Here is a 20,368-nt window from a genome sequence, read left to right on the forward strand (position 1 = left end):
CTCACTGTAGACAAGACACTGCTCTTTCAGTTCTGCTGCTGTGCTCAGACTCCAGCATTTTTATAACAGGGAAGGGGTAAGATGAGGTCATGATGGAAAATGTCAACAGAAGATTTAGCTCTCTATCTATTTTCAGGGAAGGATGGGGACTTCTAACCTACAATTCTTCTCATTTATGATGTTACAGGACCTGCTCTTAAACTCCTCAAGCCCTGAAGTGCATTGATTTCAGCTTGAGTTCTGTGTTTGGAGGGCTGGCAAATCATGCCAGTAGTTACTCCAGCACCAGTATCATATTGTGGCAGATTTCAGGATCTAAACTCCAGTTAATATAGCAATAAGAGGCCATGTTCACCTCTGTGACCTGAAGAGCTGGGATATGATGAAGGAGCCCCTAACCTGAAGATAATGTCATCCAGGTAAGCCATTACAATGTGCTGTCCCTGGAGTGTGTTACTCTAGGTCACCAAGAGCTCTCTTCCAAAACAGCCAGAAAGGAGAATAATGAAATATCACTTCCCAGAAGTCCTGAACAAAGAATGCATCAACACAATCTGTTTATTGCTGCTGTAGTGTGCCTGTCAGGATTTTAATCAAGATTTAATCAAGACTCGAATAATTTCTAACAATTTCACTGTGTTCACCACCTTTTTTTTTTTTTTTGGTCTCAGGGAAATTAGAATAATACTCATTTATGTCTCTATGAACAGGATTGAGAGAGATTCCAAGTATTAATAGTGCATAAGTAGTCCTCAAAATGAGTGAAGAACAGTATTTTCTAATATTTGGGTTTGGTTAAAAAAGCCAACATGGAATATAATAGAAAACCAAATCTGCTGCTTAGCAACAAGCAATGGATACATGACTGTAAATCTGTAAGAGAAACAATTTCTCCAAGACAAAAAAAACAATTCTGAACTTCTATTAGATTCTTCATCAGATGAAGGATGACACTAGAAATAATTTATTCCAAATATCTGAATTTTAACTTAAGCAAAAACATCTGACAGTGTCTTGAAACAAACTCTGCCAGTTCAGTAGAATTGTGGGGTGGTTTTTTTTAATCTTTTTTAATCTTTAATCTTTATTTTTTTAATCTCTTACATGTCCTGTCTGCCTGCGCTTTCTCTTCAGGGGAGCAGCTTTCCTTGCAGAGTGCCTGCGCTTTCTCCTGGGAGGAATAATTGTGCCACTTGTGCCAAACAAGATGATCCCAGACTCATTCCTGGTGCTGAAGGAGAGATTGATTTCTGTGCCCACATCAAAGGAGACTGGTTGCAGTTCCACAAAACCTGGCTTGGAGAAGCTGACTGTGTGAATGTTCTGTAGGAAGGAAAGGACAGGAAAGTGCATTAGTAGAATTAAAAGCAACATTATGAATGCACAGGAAGATCTCTGAACTGTGAAAAGATGGAAAGTAATAATAAACAATTATTAGCAATTTATTCCTCAAAGTGTTCTGCAAACACTTTTAGTTTATCTGTTTACATCTGGCATCATTACGGTATTTGTGGAGTCCTGTCTTACAGAAAGGCAAAGTTCCAGTTTTATGTCAATATATCCTCTTGGATTAAAAATAACTGCTCAAGGCTGTTTTTATTTTATATATGTATTTTCCATTGAGTTAATACAGTTGGAGTTTGCTTTTAAATCTATACAATAGGTAATAAACCCCAATATGAACATAAACTATTATTTGTCAGATGTGCTGAGAGAATACTTTTCATTAATATTCATTACTTCACTAAGCACCACTGCTTTCTTGGTTACACAGAGTCGTAAATGAAGCACTTGTTGCACATGGCCCAACTCTTCAGACACTGTTAGCCATCAACACAATTTAAAGAGTAGAATATGTCATCAAATAATAAGTCAGTGCATACTCCAAAAGATTTTCTGTCATCACTGCCAACTCATGTATTCTTCCAGATGTGGAAGACCAATCTTTAGAAACAGTGACTTTTTCTTAAGTAGTTTGCCATTTTTGCAGTACAGCAGAAATTTTTCCAGGTCTAGAAATAAAAAATTATGCCAGATAAAATAATTGCTGGTGGTGCCTACCTTTCTCTGAAATCTGAGGACATTTTAATGATTGAACACATATCCAGTCTTTATCCTTTACTTTTGCTTCACTCTTTTTTAATTTTCCTACGTCTTGTTTTGTAAAATTAGAATATTTTATTTATTTCCCCAAGAAAAGGGTTAATCCAATTAGATTTCATACTCTGAAACCTCAAGTGTTACAAAATAATGTGAAAGGCAAAGTACTTCCTAAGATTCATAGCAACAAAAGATAATATACACAACTATCCTTCTTTCCTGTTTCAGAAAGAATATACTATAAATCATAAATATGTACCTCTCTATTTTTTTCTGAAGCCAAATCTGTAAAATTTAAAAGCATTTGAACAATCTGCTTGTTTACAATTTAGCTTTACCACAAACTTGAAAATACGGATCTCATAACAAATCTAGTCTAATATCCCACCTGAGAGTCCTACTGTAGTGTACTTTTTGCTCTGATGAAGGCCAAAGGTACAATGGATAAACACAGCAAAATTTGTCTTTTTTTTTGGCCTGGCCAAGTTCCAGTTGCTGTTCAAAGTAAAGTTTTAATGTTTTATAGAAAAAAAAAAGATGAAACTGGAGAGCATCGGATTAACAATTCATTTGGATTTTCTGATAAAGTATCTGATATGGAATATCAGATATATGGTATCTATCTGATATATGGTATATATGGTGTCTGATGGATATCTTCCATCTGCTTGCAAAACTATCTTATAAAGTAGAGATTTCCAGGGAAGAAATACAAACTATTCATTGGGACACATATGTCAGTGGAAGTTTTGGGGTTTTTTTTGTATAAAAAGACTTTTCCATGGAAAATTACTAACTTCTCTCCCAAATTTCAGATCAGATTCCTTGAATTCTATATGCACTGAAAGGCTGTTAATTGCAAGCATCAACAACTGAAAACAGATGCATTTAAAGCTAAAATAACAACACCAATTTTGCACATTCTTAGTGATCAGTAAGAAATGTGCCTTCCAGCTCATGACAGTAAATATTTATACCTGAGGTTTTATAGAGTGAATGACTTTATAATAACAATTAAAAAAAATTAAATCCATGTGTTTTATGTGCATCAGATTTTTTTTTAAATTTTTGCAGTGTTGTCTATGCCTACCTTCATTAATGACAGTAATTACCATTTTAGTCAGTTGAAACAAAGCTAAACCACTGCTAAGCAGTTCAGAAAATCCTACCCTTTGGAGATAGGGATATCACAAGTGGCCAGGGACACTCTCCAAGAAGGCAGGATCTGAAAAACTGGTCTACTTGCTGATCAGACTTACTCATCTTTCTTTCTCTTAAATGTAACTGTTTGGATTTTAAGGTTAGATTCCCATCCCAAGGAATATACCATATACAATTAATCTACTGTGCCATAAAATTAGAAACCAGAAAACATTCATAAACATTAAGGCCAAAATACATGGAAATCAGACTAACCTCTAGTGTGCATCCTTTGGTTAGACCAACAAAGTCAGGACTGCTCAATATGTTATAGGGTGTCCTTGAAATTTCAATGTCTTTGAGGCAACCTGTATATTTCTCTAAGTTCACTTCAGGCCTAAAAAACATTTAGAAGTACAATGTATTTTCAAAAAGAGTTTAGGGAGAACAGTCAGCCAGACACACATATGTACACTTTCAGTTGCACAGATGCTTGATTTTTATTTTTATTTTAACTACACACATACACTCGAATTCGTGTTGCCTTCTACAATCTATCAGCACACATTGAACTCTGCCTTGCATCACTCAAAGTTGTAACAAGAGGTTCATCTCATCTCCAACTGACAGCAGTCCCCTTCTCAATTCTTTCTTTCTTTTTTTAAAGGGTTTTTGGTTGGTGGTTTTGTTTTCTGTGTTTTTCCTTTGATAAAGGAAAATTATCACCTTTGGTGTTAAAACACAAAAAAGGAGCTATGAAATAAGGAAGTTGTTGTTCCTTAGGTAAAGCAGAAAGATCTAAGCTAAGAAATCATAACAGTAAGGAGAGACTTTAACTGGAAGACATTTTTCATTTCTCTTTCTGCATGCTAGATCCAATGAAAGACGAACTTTAGTAGTGTACAAATATTTGAATAAAGTTTTTGCCCACAAGCTTCAGGAATGCAATAAGGTGGACTGACATTTATATTTCCAGTATCTTTCTTATGAAAACTGCTGCATATTTTCTCAGGACACAGCTATACATCTGACATTTTCAGGCAGTTAAACAAAACAAAGCACTTGGGTTTGTTGCAGAATGTAACTATCCATCCAAAACAGGAAAACATTGTAATGGGATTCAAGTTCCATATTTGACTCATCAGCTGGCTGATGAAAGGAAATAAGAAACCCTTTGAAAGTAACACCAAAACTATCATGTTTGATTGCAAAAGTACGATTTCCCAGGCCTGGGTACACCAGAGTGACACCATAACTTCTGGTAACATCTGAACCAGGCTTGCCAGAAGAAAAGCCTTATAAAGTCACTAGAGAAAAAAAGCTGCCATTGAGACCATGGAGAGTAAATCCAAAAAGAAAAAAACCCCACTATTTTATTCACTAAAAAGTATTATCCATGAATGTTTACTAGAGTATCTGAATAGTATGAACAGCTCAAAGAGAGAAAAATTAATTTGGGACTTAAAAATTAATAAATAAGGAAAAATTAATAAATAAGGACTTAAAACTGGGGTGGGATGGGGAAGGGGGGAAGTAACAACCATTTCAGTTCCCTGGAAGGAAAGAAAACATTTTAAATAATATTAATTACAAAATAAAACCAATTTGCACAGATACTAATTAGCCGCACATTTTGGCACTGAAAGCCATTCTTTGCACTACAGCCAACCGAGCAAGCGTGATGTATTCTCTGGCAAATTAGTACTCTCTGCATAAGTTAAAGCAAGCATCTGGTTTACTAAAATGATCCATATGCTGCTTTAGTTACAGTCAAGTAGCTATGTTCACCTTTCAGTTTTCTTTTTTTTTTTTTCCCCTAGCTCTCCTCCAGTTCCTTTACAGATTTATCTTCTAGTGGAAGAACAGTTTTGCTGTTATCATTGTCACTGGAGCCCATAATCTTTGCCATCCAGAAAGCATTCTTGATACTCCCTTTCCTGCCTTGCCCAGTGACAGACTGTCTTCATCCTGCCCTGTTACAAACAGCTGCTGTTATAATTCCCAACCCATATCCCAGAATCACAGAATGGGTAAGGTTGGAAGGGAGCACTGTGGGTTGTCTGGCTCAACCTCTTTGCAAACACTGAACACTTGCTTGATGTTTTCTTAAGACTTCTTTTTTTCTTTTTTTCCTTTTTTTCTTTTTTCCTTTCCAAAATACACCACATAAGGTCCAAGTTCACTCAGATCTTCCGTAATTCTTTGTTGATTTTTTGGGATTTTTTTCTAAGTTCTTCTTTGTGAAAATAGGCCAGTTTTGAGGGAGAACAAACAGCAATTTCTGTAGCTTGAGAGGAAATAATCTTTTTAAAGTTCAGGGCAGGAGTGTGGGGGTGAAGTTATATTTTTCCAATTCAAGCCAGGAATTAGGCTGCAAAACACAGCGAAGATCACCTCGTATCTGAGCATACCAAAGAAAAAGCGACGGATACAAACAGCTGCAAACTGAAAACGCAGTCAGAAATAGGTGACCTCCCCTCTCTCCCCCTCATACTCCTGTTCTGAACATGAGAAACGGCAAATTTCACAAAAAATCTCCCCCTCGCTCTCATGCTGTCCTCAGTGACTGCTTCAGTGCCTCTGAGCAGGGCGCTGCCCACGTCCCGTGGGATGAGACATCTCCTGCCGCCCGGAGCCAGGGTCAGCCAGCAGCTGGCCGAGCCCCGCGTCCCGGGCACCGCAGCACCACGGGCAGCACACGGCTGAAGGAAGCAGCGGCTGCGAGAGGAAAATAGAAGTTGCTGGTGTAGGTGTGTGCACGGCTGGGATGTGACGGCGGTGAGCACTCGGGAGCAGCTCAGGATGCTCAGCTCTTAGAGTGAACTAAGAGCCTTAGAGGAGCAGCTGCTCTGAACACTGCCCAAGCTGCTGCTGCTGCTGCGGTGCCACCCGTGCTACAAGCTGCGCTTTAACTAGACACATGCAAGTCATGCAGATAATCTGATTGCTTTTACCTTGCCTTCATACTGGGGAGAGAAGGAAAGACAAGAAAAGAAAACAACAACATGGCGTTAATTGTAGCAAGTGGTACTTCTTGTATTGTTGTTCCGTGATACAACAGTACTTGTACTTAGTATTAACTGTACTTATTACTTAGTAGCAAGGTTCAGCCATTTCACAGGGAAGGAGGTGTACGCCATATACAAACAACATACAATAAAAGGTGGGATTCTAGGTACGCTATCAGGCTATAACAATTAACAGGTTTACTCCACAAACAGCTGCCATAAAACCTAACACATCAGAGGGTTTTTGTAACTTGATACCATATTTGGTCACGAGCAGAAGCAAACCATGCCAAAGAATTTGGCAGAACTGACACGACCTGATAATTACAAAGTCATGGATACCTCAGTGTCTATTGTTCGCAGTAGCTCAGCTTTGCCCTAATCCCCCATTCACTACTTTTGATTCTAATTTACCATAGCGTTAATCTTGCCTCAGGCACTGACAAATCATAGCTGTAGGCAGAACGGTTACCACAGGTCAAAGTAGCTGTGGTACACTGATTTTCGGGGCAGCCACAAAGGAAGTGGAAGATAATTGCTCTAGACGTTTTGTTATGCACTAGTGTGATTTCACAATTACATAATATAGTGTTTTATTTCATGAGTAAAATAGACCTTAGATCTTTTTATTACTGGGTGATTTGACATCAGAGGTCAATGATTATCCCAATAAATTAACAAATATGTCCATTCTTTTAGTGGCAGACGAGTCTGTGGATTAAACACAACAGTTCCTTGTGCACAAGACCACTTCAAGGCTCTCATTATGCCATTTAGTTAAAGCTGACATAGATTAATGGGCCTGCTTCTGTGTTGCTCATCTGTTCATTGTAGCACAGAATTTTCTTGTTCTTGTCATTGCAAAACTGCTGAATATTCATTTAAACTTTAAATAAGTTTTTTGGTCTATTTAAAGTCATGAAAGAAAGTCACTAAATTCAAGTATCTGTTATCCCATTTCTTTAATTTATTTATGTTGAATTTAACATTTGTGAATATCACTATGCAATATTTAAAAAATAATTACTGGAAATTTTATTTGTGTAGGAAATTCAGGATCAGACTTCTGAAAGGAAAATATTTCATTCTGCTTACATTAAATATATGAAGAGTATCGTATCATATTCTTTAAGTCCTGAACACAGGAGGAATTTTATCTAAGGAAACGAGGAACTAAAATCTACAAATAATTTAAAATAATATTGAAGCAAAATATTAGACACTGATTATGCAAAAACGTGGATACCCATCAAGCAGTAATCCCATATGGAGTAGTCTGTAGGTCAATTCTTTTACTCATGCACAAAGTAAACATTTGTCCTTAATTTTGTGAAGGTATTGAGCCAATTCTCTGAATCTGCAGTCACAAATTCTGTGCATCAAACAAATACTTAAAGAAACAGCTACATCATGGTTCTTGCACAGAATCAGAAAGATGCACTGCACTGCAAGTGCAATTTCCATTGTTTGTGTGTAAGGTGAGCTGTGTGAAATACAAAACATATGCAAATAAACCACTTTTCTGCTGTGGCAGTACAGGGTACATTGGGAATTCACCATTCACTGACTGCAAGTGAACTTGAGAAGCAAATGCAGAGAATAAATACATTGTATTTACATTCCCTTACCAAGACTAAAGAAATTGGTTCGAGCCACGTTACCTTAGATTTCTCAGGGTTGGCAATCCCCCAAAATATATTTTCTCGTGCCCTTTTAGGTTGAGTCCAAAGTGGCTGCCTGTAGAAGTTGTTGCTATGGTCTCTTCTTCATTAGTGTCTATGTCTACAATTGATATGTTGGCTAAAAGACATTTGAGATTAGTTAGAAAATATCCATCATGAACAATGATGTTTTCATGTAAGAAACCAACAGAAAAACATTTGGAGTGTTAGCAGGTGAGGGAAGAGGCAAGGAAGGCTGTATTTTGCAATTAAGACACTGGATTTCCACATTATCAGTTATGGGCAGGGGAAGAAAGCTGCACTTTTCTGTTTCCATAACAACCTGAAAAGCCATAGCAATTCTGTACACTTTTTTTTATATATTCTCTAAACCTGTTTCCATTTGGCGCCTTCTTTGTGTAATTCCACTGTAATTTGGAGCTAAAACTTCAGGACACAGTCATGACAAGAGATCATTTTACATTTAATTTGTGACCTCAGTCCAAAGAGTGCCTCTTGAACAGGATTTTTAGTGTAAAAGTTTATTAAGCACTGTCATTATGTGCCTTAGAGACTGGTGATCACTCACTCTACACCACTTACAAACCCAAAGCAGCCAGTTGCTGTCATGTCCAATCTCAGTCAGTGGTGATGTGCTACATAGGACCATCCTATTTAGGTGTCTGTTCCATGTATATTTTTAATGTATGGATTAATGCAGAATATAAAGTTCAATAAAAGAAATAAGACTCGGTGAAAAATGCTGAGCAGACCCCAAGATATATAGGGACGAAAAAAAGGATTTCTTTCCTTTCTTCCTTGAAAATTGAATAGACAGACTTTCTGTTACACCTTACCAAAACCAGATTAATTTTCCTTTCATTTCTATACCTGTATCTTTTTTGTAAACACGTGATGTTTGAATGCTATTGATTAATATCAATTACATGACATTGTATTTTATATTAATACTTCCTGGGTTAAGTATGAACTATGATAACTGGCTAGCATAAGACGTTCCTCCTCTAAAGGTGCAGCAAATCTGCAAGTGAGATCACTAAATTATTTTGGTCACTGTCCCAACTTCTAAGTCTACTTCAGCTAAATGACAAGGAAGAGGATGATGTGTGAGGGGTGAAGGCCAGGTAGAGAGCTGGCACTGCAGGGAGCAGAGGCAGAGGAATGTGCTTAGGGGCTTGTGGTGACCGTGAAGATTCAGAATGCAGTAGAAGTTCAAACTGCAAAAGCTTCTATGTCACAGTAAAACAAATTCGGCTCAGATAAGATTCTACCAGCCTTATAACCAGACTAAGAAACAAAAAAGGGTTTTGCCAGCATGATAACCAGTAGTCTTTGTGATCTTTTCAAATTCCACTACTTCACATTTTGTGCCAGTAACATGTTGAAGAATTAGTAGAACTATTGGAGATGTTCCCAGTTGTTTCCATGCAGATTCAGTTCATGACACAATGCAGATCATTAGGGAAGATAAAGTAGTGGTGTTTGTCTAGTTAGATAGGATCAATACTAAAGTCACTGCTTTTTTTTAAGCACTTTGGTATATGCTGGAGCATGAGAGGACTGTACAGGATAAAAGCTATTGCTGTCCTAACAAAAATCACACATGTGTTTCATAATTTGGAACATGGATCTGATGAAAACAACTTCTTTTTGATGAAGTCTTTTTTGAAAGTGATGAGAAGACTTCTTTTTTTCCCAGACAGAGGAATTTTAGAATGCAAGTTATGATTGTATAAAATAATCATGCCTGAAAAATAAGCCACCTCCATAAAGCACTATTTGACAGTGCAATCACTCACATGCAACTCAACACACCTATAAACTAAACAAAAGAAGTTGCTAAATCACCAAAACTTATAATTCCCATCAGAACTTATAATTCCCACAGCACCATCCCTGTGATTAGAAGATAACTGCCCAGATAACTGGAAAAGTGATGCTGCTGACACCACAGGAACTTACCTTGCTTTTGAATTCTTGACAGGGTGAAAGATTTCCATTTGCCATCATTATGATTTTGGTTGCTGATAACTGAAGCTGTACCTGAACCCAGGTCGTAGCTGACCTTTATACGCCCACCACTGAGTTCTACACTCATGAAATCCTTCTGTTAATGAAAAGGGTCAGATACACCATCATGATTCTTATCCATTTTGGTAAGAGGCATAAGACATTAAATAAACACTTTTAACCCTGGGTGACTACAGACAACATTTTTCAAGCTTTAAAAAATGCCACAACTCATACATTTACTACCCAGGACTCTCACATACAAAAGTCTGATGCCAAGCTCTTTTTTCCCCATACATTCTCTTTTGGATTGCTAATTTAGTTGGAATTTTGCTGGCATCTTAGTTGCAGTTTTGATGGGATAGCTGCACTTTTATTTCAGATTGAAGATAAAAATGGACATTATAATTACCTGAAACTAATACTCAGCTTTGAGTGTATGCTTGTACTATAATTAGCATATTTATTGCATATCTCAGCTAGATTTAAACTTGCAAGGTAGAAAGCAAAAATAGTGAAGATGGTGAAGTGGGCATGTTTTGCCAGATTTCCAGAGAGTAATCTATGGAAATCACAGAGCAACAGAGAGATGGAGACAAAGAGAGCTATGAACACTCTTGATTTCATCAACCACTGCCACCAGTATCCAAGCAGCAACTGGAGATGCCTGGCTGGAGCAACAATATATGCTGCACTGTCTCCAGAAAACGAGCTGGCAGGATACAAAGAGCAAAACAAATAGCCAGAGAACTGGATAGCATGAAAACCACTAGGTAAGTAATGGTGGAACTATGACCCAGGACATAAATGTACCAGAGAAATTTTTATTATAATTTTGCTCATGGCCAGTTCCACCTCTTCTCAGAGAAAAACTGAACAAACTCAGTATTCTAGATTCTTAGGCATGTCTATCCATGCATCATTAGAAGGAGTATCTTCCAAGTTTTTATGTGGTGGGACAGCATCACAAGAAACAAAATATACCAGGGACCAGTTGCTTGTGTTTTTGAGATTTCAACTAAATATTTTTTCATAGAAAAATACTTAAGTCACAAATAATGATTTAAAATAATCTAAAATAAAGACTTTAATTATGCTTTCAATATTCAATTTGAAAAGTTCATTAGAAAAACTACATACATATTTCATTATCATAATAAAATTCTAGCTTTTCCTACAGTCACTCAGGAGGACCCTCCTCCTTGATAATTCCAGCTATTTTGATAATTATTTCCAAAATACAGGAATCTGAAATAAGACTGATTTACACAAACACAGTTTTTTTGAAGTAGCAAGTGCTCAGTAATTCTTTAAGATATCAGTAAAAATTACTGTACATAATTTCTGCCCCATATGAAAAGGATAAGGGAAACACTGTCCCCTGTCAGTCATGCAAATCAATCTGGATCAGAAATGCCAAAGATGAGTTATTCAAATATGGACAGATGTCTTTATAAATAATTTCTCCCTGTTATCCACACACATTTGATAGTGTGTCAATAAAAAACCTTAACTTTAAAAGTAATGCTTCTATTCTCTGTTTTAGCTGTAAGAGACATCATTTGTAGATATTAGAAAAACACAATCACTATTACATCTTATTTGTTGCACCAGTCCCCCTTTAAATCCACTCAATAAAACATAAACATTTTCTTTATATGAGTAGGATTTCTACTTAAGACTACTTGTCTCTTCCCATACTTCCCCTTCCATCACACAATATTTTAAACTATGAATAGACAAAACCAACTGAAAATGTTCACATACATAAACATCTGGGATAAAGGAAAATGAATTAATAAATTCAGAAAACCTGGAATTCTTCCCAGACTAACATAGTGATCCCCATTCAGTAAACATGAGGTAGTCAACCTGAACACTATAACACTGTCTTCACTTGGCCAGCAGTGAAGCATCATACCAGGACAGTGGTACCTTAAATTACTAATTGTTTTCATGATCTAGTGAATTCAGAGACTGCAAAGATGGCTTGAAACCTGCAAGGAGCACAGAGGTTCGCTGGCTGTTCTTACCAAGTCATCAGTAGCAAGATACATCAGCAGAGCATTTGATGAGAAGGTCCTGAACTTGAACATGACTGTGGAAATATTGGGGTTCCAGCGGATCGGGCGGCTCACCATGGCATAGCTGTCACCATCAAACTGCACTGTCCCTTCACCGTCTGCCACCTGGGGGCTGAAAAGAACAATTCCAACCATTTTCTTTTGCCGTGTGAAGTTAAAATAAAAAGTGCAGGGTTAGGGAAATGTGGGCACAGCTCTTGGGAGTCTTCCTGAACTTGGTTCGATGTCTTATCAAACCTCCCACTGACAGGACAGGATTTCCCATTCTATTTCAAGAATGCAAACTCCTTTCTTTTGTGGGATCTCTGCTCACTGTGAAAGCCACCTTGAGGCACTGGACTCTGCTCCATGCCATGCAGGAGTGCAGGCATCCTCATCACAGCTGTCCATGAGCCAGACTCAGTTCAATGTGGTTCTAGGAGCCTTTCTATCACAGCCCTGTCACACCAGCCCAGTTCTGGTAACTCAGTGACCACACTTAGAACCCAGACTGGCTGCTTCCCCTCTCGATGGAATTGCAACCTAACTCCAGTTGCATGCACGTTGGAATTTGATGGCTGCTGTGGAATTTCCTGCTACTTACCACTGAATGTACTGTCACTGTAGGCAGGTTCCCTAAAGAAGCACTGTGAGAAACTGTGGGTGCTGTACCTACCTGACGGCACACCCTTTGCAGTCGCCTTCAATATCCCTGAAATTCCAGAGTCCTATCGGTTTGCTGTCTAGAAAGGTTTCCCCCATGCACCCAGTGAAGGTGGTGACTCTTACAGCATCTGACTTCTGCAACAGAGAACACAAACCTCCTTAGAATTGAATTTGAAGTGATCTACTGCATCTGAAAACATAACTGGGACAAGAATCATAAAAATAAATACCATATAAAATTCCATATAAAATAATAAAAAAAACCCGATAAGATGTTTTGTAATATTTTAAACATCAAGAGCATTATTCAACCTAAGAAGCCCTCCTACAGAATAACTGATCAGTGAAAATGTGAACTGAACTTTGTATCAGTCTGAACGGGAAAGACCTTTTAGATTTGAGACTCTTGGGAAGGCCTACAGAGAACAAGTCCTGAAGAACAAGGAGCTGCTTTGGCTTCCACCATCAGTTTTCCTGGCTGTTCAGAGAGCTGGCTGCTCTCACCTGTTCAAGGCCTAGCTGGGTTTTCATTTCAGACTTTCAAGAAAGGACTATGAGCAATCTTGCCATAGTCCACAATAAAATAAGCAAAGTGTTTCTCTTGTAATGCTTGAAACACTGGAAATTGAGCAGACTGCCCAAGCTAAAAGACAGGCTGAGAACTCAGCTGTTACACTGTTCACGCTGAATTTTGGATGCAGAAAAATGTGCAGAGGGCAAAGCAATTAAAACACATGTCCCATCAGAACTCATTAAGCTAGGGTTATGCACATAGTGTAATGCTCATTAGAACATAACATGGTACCATGATGAAAGTAGTAATAGTTGACAGTACACAGAGTACTCCACTGAAAATTATGCTTCTAAAAATACCCTGATTCATTTAAATTTCAGTTCATCAATATGAGCTGATTAAAAATCTATACACTTAGCTATTTGAGATAGACAAGCACCTGCTGTTTTTACAGCAATTACAAATATTAAGATCTTGCAAAAGAACATTGAGAAGTGCAATTTGAAAATACTCAAGGAAAAGTATGACTCAAAAGACTTAATGTGCTACTGATATTTCCCAAGGTAATTGGATAGGTTTTAATTAGCAACAAGTATGAACTTAATGTCACTTTTAAGAAATTCATGACATCTAAATATCATAGTCTTCTTCAAGTCAGATGAAAGATGTTTTTAAAAACCGAAAATTAACTTTTTTTTGAATGCACTGTAGAAATGTATACAAAAAAGGGATGTGGACAAAACCGTAGGACAAATCTAAAGCATTCCATACCCCAATAATATGAAAAAGCAGATTTCTCAGTCAGTGGCCTAAGATATACCAGTAACCTTGATTAACTGTCCAAAGAGCTGCACAGGTTTAGAAAAGTCTTGGTTAAGGTCTTCATTTTGTGAGCCTTACCACTGTGCCACATGATGACAGAAATTCCCAAAAAACCTGAAGTTTATTTTAATTCAGAGACGGTACTTGAATGAAACAAATCTGACAGTCTTTAAAACTCCACATTGCAAATATACCAGCCATACCAAACTTAAAATAGACTGCCTTCCTACTGCTGCCCTGGTCTTTATTTACCTGGAGAGAAAAAAAGAATTCAGGAAGATTTTCCTGACTAAAATGAAAAAATAGAGAGTTCTTCAGAAAATATTTGCATAATATTTTTTTAACCTAACTGAGGTTGAAAACAGCTGTTCTGACATTGAGTTTTGCACTTCAATTTTTCTGCACATTGTGTTATTTTAACACTTGAGGACATCTACAACCTTGAGAGTAAAAAAAGTTCAGTGAGTTTACTATTTGGGAAAGTCTAAATTTTAGCTTCTTTTCAAATGCTAAAATATTGATCAGGAACAGAATAGTTAATTTAAATTGTTTTGTAAAGAATGCCATTAGAAAATTAAGGGCTAATTAGCTCTTATTGGAGAATAATTTTTTATAAAGATTTCTGTCTATTCTGTTTGGCATATATCTTCTATTCATCTCATGAAGTTTAGCAAGGTATAAGATGTCACCAGAAAAATGAACAGACAAAAAAAAGAGAAAATCGATCAGGGGTATGATGTAGATATCTGTAGGGGAACAGGGAGGGAAACTGGAACAAAAATAAAGAAAATAAAGCAGAAACACCAAAAGCAGACTGCAATGGAGGAGGTGATACTGTGGGTACATGACAAAGATAAAATCCCAAATGCAAGGGAAAATATAGTCTTGTATACCTTGTTAGGAGACCAGAAATGTACAGAAACAGAAATGAGTTCCTGTCACTCAGGAACCAAAAGCCTGTCAGGGCAGCAGTGTGTCCAAGGTAAAGCATCCATCTATCCAGCAAGAATTAGCTGTTTGGGCTAAATGCTGCATCAATACAGCCAGCTACAGGGCTTCTGATCAGAAGGTTACATCGTGCGCAGTGAAATTTCATATCTGTGCACCTTGGTCCAGGCAAATCCCAAAACCCTTTCCAAAGTGTGAGTGTACTACTTGAAATTAAAGCATCTACTACAATGACACCAGCATATTAAAATTTACTGTTTCTATTTTAAGCAATAACAGAATTTGTCCACACAAACGGTCAGCTAACACAGTAACACTGGAAAAGGCATTACCTTAATTTTTTCTGTTAAACCACCAACAAACAGCACAGCGTTAACATCCACATCCAGAATGGTATATCCAGGTGGGGACACTGCACTGAATGAGGCTGGCACGATGCTGGCTTTAGGACCATCCAGAGCTCGCACTGATATTGTGCCATTTTTCCCAGACCTAGAGATTTAAAAAAAAAAAAAATTAAGCATACAAAGCCAGTAGTTACACCAAACTTAGGAAAATTCTATTTTAAATGGTGCCTTTTAACAGAAGCACACATGACTGACTGGATTATGCCTCATTTTGATACAAATGAACAGACACTTATGGCTGCATAAGCTAAAGACATCATCACAGAACCAGATCTTTTCCTCACCTGAATGTCTTTTTTGAACAAAATTCACTATACACATGACATGGACCTTGCATTGACAAAACAAGGAATGTTTATTAGATTACATTTTAACTGAAATGAAGTGATAAAGCACTTCAGTTTCCTTCACTGTGAGAAACAGAATTCACATTTCCTGCAATGGAGTTGTCAGACTGCTTTTGAAACAGTTACAAACCCCGTTATGTTCAAGAATTCATTGTCCTTCATTGTCATTTATGAATCACATCAAATATTGATGGCAACACAACAGCAATGGACTTTGCATTTATTAACTGTTTCTGCATCAGTTTATTTCCTACTCCTTTGATGATATTAATGTACTAACTGGCACGGAAGGAGTTTGCTGACATATTTTTACAGCAGAAGGAACATACTGTGGAGAGATATGATTCCTGAATCATCTTTCTGAAATTTCTTATAGATGGGTCTCGCATTTACCAGTTTGCAGCCACCTGGGATGTCCCCAACTGAAGAGGACTGCTGGTATATGATTGAAAGTGGCTCCCTCAGTAGTCTTGGGTTAATTCCATCCCTGTGGACTTGTGTGGGACTAAGGTGCAACTGGTTTATAGCAGAATGTTTACTGATGGGAAGCCCTTTAAGGGATAAAAGTAATAAATCTTGAAAAACCAAGAGTCACTGAGCAGACTGACACTTTTTAGGATGTCTAATAATTCACAAATAGTATGGATGTCTTTCATCTTCAAAAGACTGAAATGCTCACAATGGAGTCTCTTCTATAAATAATTCTCTCTTATTTAGGGAGGACAATGGAGCTTGAAGAAAGATCTTGGCTAACTTGACAGCAAAAAGACATTGCTACCCTGTGCATGACAAGTTATCAGGTTGGAAGATATTGTTCTAGTGATAGTCAGTTCTGTAAAACTGGAGGATTACAGAGGATGTATCAGCACTATGGGGCTGATATGCAGAAGGACACTGAAAGAACACTAAATTGGGAGAAGCTGGCAACTTCCTTGAGGGCAGACAGGCCCTGCAGAAAGACCTGGACAAACTAGTGACTTGGGCAATCACCAACCGTATGAAATTTAACAAGGGCAAGTGCTGTATTCTGCACCTGGGATGGGGTTGTGTGCACAGACTGGGGAATGAGAGGCTGGAGAGCAGCCCCATGAAAAGGGACCTGCTCAACAGCAAGTTGAACATGAGTCCTGGCAGGCAGGAGGGCCACATGTGTCCTGGAGGGCATCAGGCACAGCATCACCAGTTGGGCAAGGGAGGGGATTGTCCTGCTCTGCTCTGGGGCAGCTTCACCTCGAGTGCTGGGGGCAGTTTTGGGTGCCCCAATATAAAAAAAAGACATTAAAGTATTAGAGAAAGTCCAAAGCAGGGCCATGTTCAAAGCAAGAACAGTGAAGAGTCTGGAGGGGAAGCCTTATGAGTTGTGGCTGAAGCCACTTGGTCTGGTCAGCCTGGAGAAGAGGAGACTGAGGGGAGATCTCATTGCAGACTTCAACATCCTCGCAAGGGGAAATTGAGGGACAGGTAGTCCCTCTTTAGTCCTGTGATCAGTGATAGGACCTGAGAGAACAGCATGAAGCTGAGCTGGGGGAGGTTTAGGTTGGATATCAGAAAAAAGTTTTCCATCCTGAGGGTAGCTGAGCTCTGAAACAAGCTCCCCATGGATGCGGTCACAACACCAAGACTTCCTGAATTCAAGAAGTGTTTGGACAATGCTGTCAGGTACATGGTGTGTCTCTTGCAGATGTCATGGAGTTGGCCAGGAGTTGGGCTTGATGATCCTGATGGATGCCTCCAACTCAGCATATTCTATATTCTACAAAAATTGGTGTAATGATATGCAGTGTTTGCTCCTAAGGAGAGGCATGATATAAATGAGATAACTTTAGCAAGCATCTCATCAGCATTAAATTATAAACTACCATGTAGTAAGCTCTGGTCCTTGACCCCTTGAAAACACAGAAAACCTTCACTGAAAAGCACGGTTTATATTTGCTACAGTACTTTAAGACTCAATTCTTGATGAATTAAACGGGATGTGTCTATAGTGAACTTGTGATTCAGGCATCCTTTGTCCTCAAAAGAAGGGCACTGCTTAAACTCTGTCACTAACAATCAAAACAATGGTAATACTTGAATCACAGTTGATTAAAATCACAACTAATCAGGTTCTGCTCCTAATTGAGGCCTACTGAAGTCAAGTAACACTGATCTAGTGAGTCTCAAAAATATTCTCTCATCCATCTGACTGTCTCACAAAATTGACATTATTTGCATGTTGTAAATCTGCTTTAAATAATTTTGTCACATACTGTTATGCTAGATTTTCCTTTGTTAATTGATACTTGAGTTGATTGCATCTTGATGCCAATCGGATTTGCTTCTGTAAGCAGGTAAGTAACTTGTAAGTGACATTTGCTAAACTCTGGTATCATCAAAGTACAGTGAATTCCTTTAGAAAGTCCTATAGGAATAAACAAATTTTACTTCAATTCCATTAACAAAAATTCAAGGAATTTCCATTATAACATCTGTATATACAATAAAATGCCAAGGATCAGTATGCTAAATAAAAAAGGTGATGAAAATTAAAAGTATCCCTGGAAAAGTGATTCAGTAATTATCAATTTAGTCTTACTAACTGGAAATTTTGGTGCATGCATAAACTGACCACCTCTGATCATTACTCAGCAGTCAGATTTTTCATATTTAGATTTTATTTAGAAATATTTAGATTTATTTAGAATGCTAAGCAAACTTGAGAATTTTCAAACCTCTGTGCCACATTTTTTCTTTCTAAGGCCCTTTGGGATTCCTAAGAATAGCTATCAACCTATGGTGGGTTTAACACCATATTATTATTGTCAATTCTTGTCACCACTGAAAACAATGGCAAAATTCAGTAAGGCCAGAATTTCATCTTATATCCTCATGCTAAGCAGATGCCCTGCTCCAGCTGCTCAGGCCATTCTGTCAGGCTGAAAAAGCCTGTGGCTGGAACTGAGCAGAAATTTGGAGAAAATGTGTGAGGGAATAAAATGAGTAAAACTCTCCAACAGGTTAGGAAGGGAGTTAGAGCAGAGTTATCAAATGGACTAAAATGTTCAGAGTTGAAGATTCTTCCATAGGATATGTGATTTGTGAAGTCTCCCTTAAGAATGCAAAATCAGTCCCAAGCTCTTCATCTTAATCCCACAAATCCACGTAATGCCTCTGTAATGTAATTCTCCTAAACACTGCTCTGTACTTCTGATTTGTGCAGCTGTAATCATTCTAAATTGCTGATCGAGCACTTTGTTCGAAACTAATGGCATGCACATCCTATATATCCAGAAAAACCAGCTAATAGGTAATGGGCTTTTGTACGACGTGTGAATTTTATACCATGTTCTGGCTACATATTCTGCTGAAGCAGCTTTCTTCTAAATGAAAGCCTGGCATTACTGTGTCATGAAGCTGCTTTGGTATGCGTAATGTGAACTGGTGAGGATTTCAACAATTTGTATTGTACCCCAGTTTGTATTTCCCTAGCAGTAAGGTTTCATTAAGACAGCTTCTGGAGACCGTGCCATAATTTTATTTAATTCTCTGCTCTGAATGGCTGATTTCTGTGATTTCATTAAATTATTTAAACTGAATGCCATTTCCTCTTCTGGGAGCTATGCATGTTACTAGAATTAGAGTGCTTTGTTTTCTTCCTCTTTCATTCTCTCATTTTCTAACTATATTATCCATTCTATGTTTAATACTATGTGAAATTAACTGTAATGATGCAGGAGAAATTACTCAGCTTTCTATCAAATTGCGATAGAGCTGATGTTATCTAAATTACTAAGATCTATTCAAGATAAAGGCTATAAAGTTATGCAATCCTTATGCTGTGATTACTACACCATATGCCATGTGTTTGCTATTTGAATGAAAAATTTCAGCTAACAAATTTGGGATTTGAATATTTATGTATCTATATTTCTAAAGTTCAAAGGCATTAAGTAGCTGATCTCAAATTACAAAATATATTTTAACTTTTTGGAATATCTCCTCCTTCAATTTTCATGGACTGTATCTTTCATAAATATTTCCAGTCTGATGAGACATTTTGCCTACAGGAATGGCATTCTGAATTAGAATCAAGATACTGCTGTGTGACAGACCATTCACTTGAAGTACTGTATCAAGACCAGAAATTCAGAAAAGCTGCTCCTCTTTAAAATTCAGGGAGAAAAGAATAGTAGTTATTCAAGTGCCAAAACCTGTAACTGATTTTAAATGTAAGCTAGTTGAAGAAGACAATCAATAGAGTGATAGATAAACAAAAGGTAATAAATATAAGGAGTCATAGATTGTTGATGCTAGAGGGGAAATGTGTGATTAAAGTAAATCCTTGACAGAGAACAATTGACATTTCAAAAGTAACTGTAGTGCATACACTTTTGGTACTAACTGATGCAGGTTCAAAACCTTTTGTCAAACCAGACTAGAATTTCTCATAGCAGCCATTTTTCTAAAATCTTGGAAATGAAATATTTACTTACCTAGAGGCTTCAATCCGGTACCAAAACCCATCGTCAATGGTCAGATCTGGATATTCTACCCGTCCAACTCCAGATCCCACATCCCACAGGAAGCTCACCTTGCCTTTGCGCATCTCTATGGCCAAGAAGTCGGTCTACATGCAAAACATGAAAATAGAAGTGATCTTATAAGATTAAGGAAGTTTTTCA

General features: G+C 37.6%; 1 protein-coding gene across 2 annotated transcripts in view; it reads right to left on the reverse strand.

Moving 5' to 3' along the window:
* The window catches only part of LAMA2 (laminin subunit alpha 2), a 335,107-nt gene that overhangs the window by 20,456 nt on the left and 294,283 nt on the right, over positions 1–20,368 (reverse strand). Inside the window, exons 46-54 of one of the 2 annotated variants that reach the window (XM_071437012.1) lie at positions 20,180–20,313; positions 15,286–15,445; positions 12,680–12,804; positions 11,974–12,136; positions 9,893–10,037; positions 7,910–8,048; positions 6,195–6,206; positions 3,517–3,637; positions 1,105–1,323 (exon numbers count right to left, since the gene is read on the reverse strand). In XM_071437012.1, the coding sequence (XP_071293113.1) occupies positions 1,105–1,323; positions 3,517–3,637; positions 6,195–6,206; positions 7,910–8,048; positions 9,893–10,037; positions 11,974–12,136; positions 12,680–12,804; positions 15,286–15,445; positions 20,180–20,313 (1,218 nt within the window). The remainder of the gene's footprint in view (positions 1–1,104; positions 1,324–3,516; positions 3,638–6,194; positions 6,207–7,909; positions 8,049–9,892; positions 10,038–11,973; positions 12,137–12,679; positions 12,805–15,285; positions 15,446–20,179; positions 20,314–20,368) is intronic. The other variant, XM_071437013.1, reaches the window with a different exon arrangement.

The sequence above is a fragment of the Agelaius tricolor genome, unplaced genomic scaffold, assembly GCF_023055355.1.
Source record: "Agelaius tricolor isolate 1412-34295 unplaced genomic scaffold, bAgeTri1.0.p SCAF_1, whole genome shotgun sequence".
Lineage (NCBI taxonomy): Eukaryota > Metazoa > Chordata > Aves > Passeriformes > Icteridae > Agelaius > Agelaius tricolor.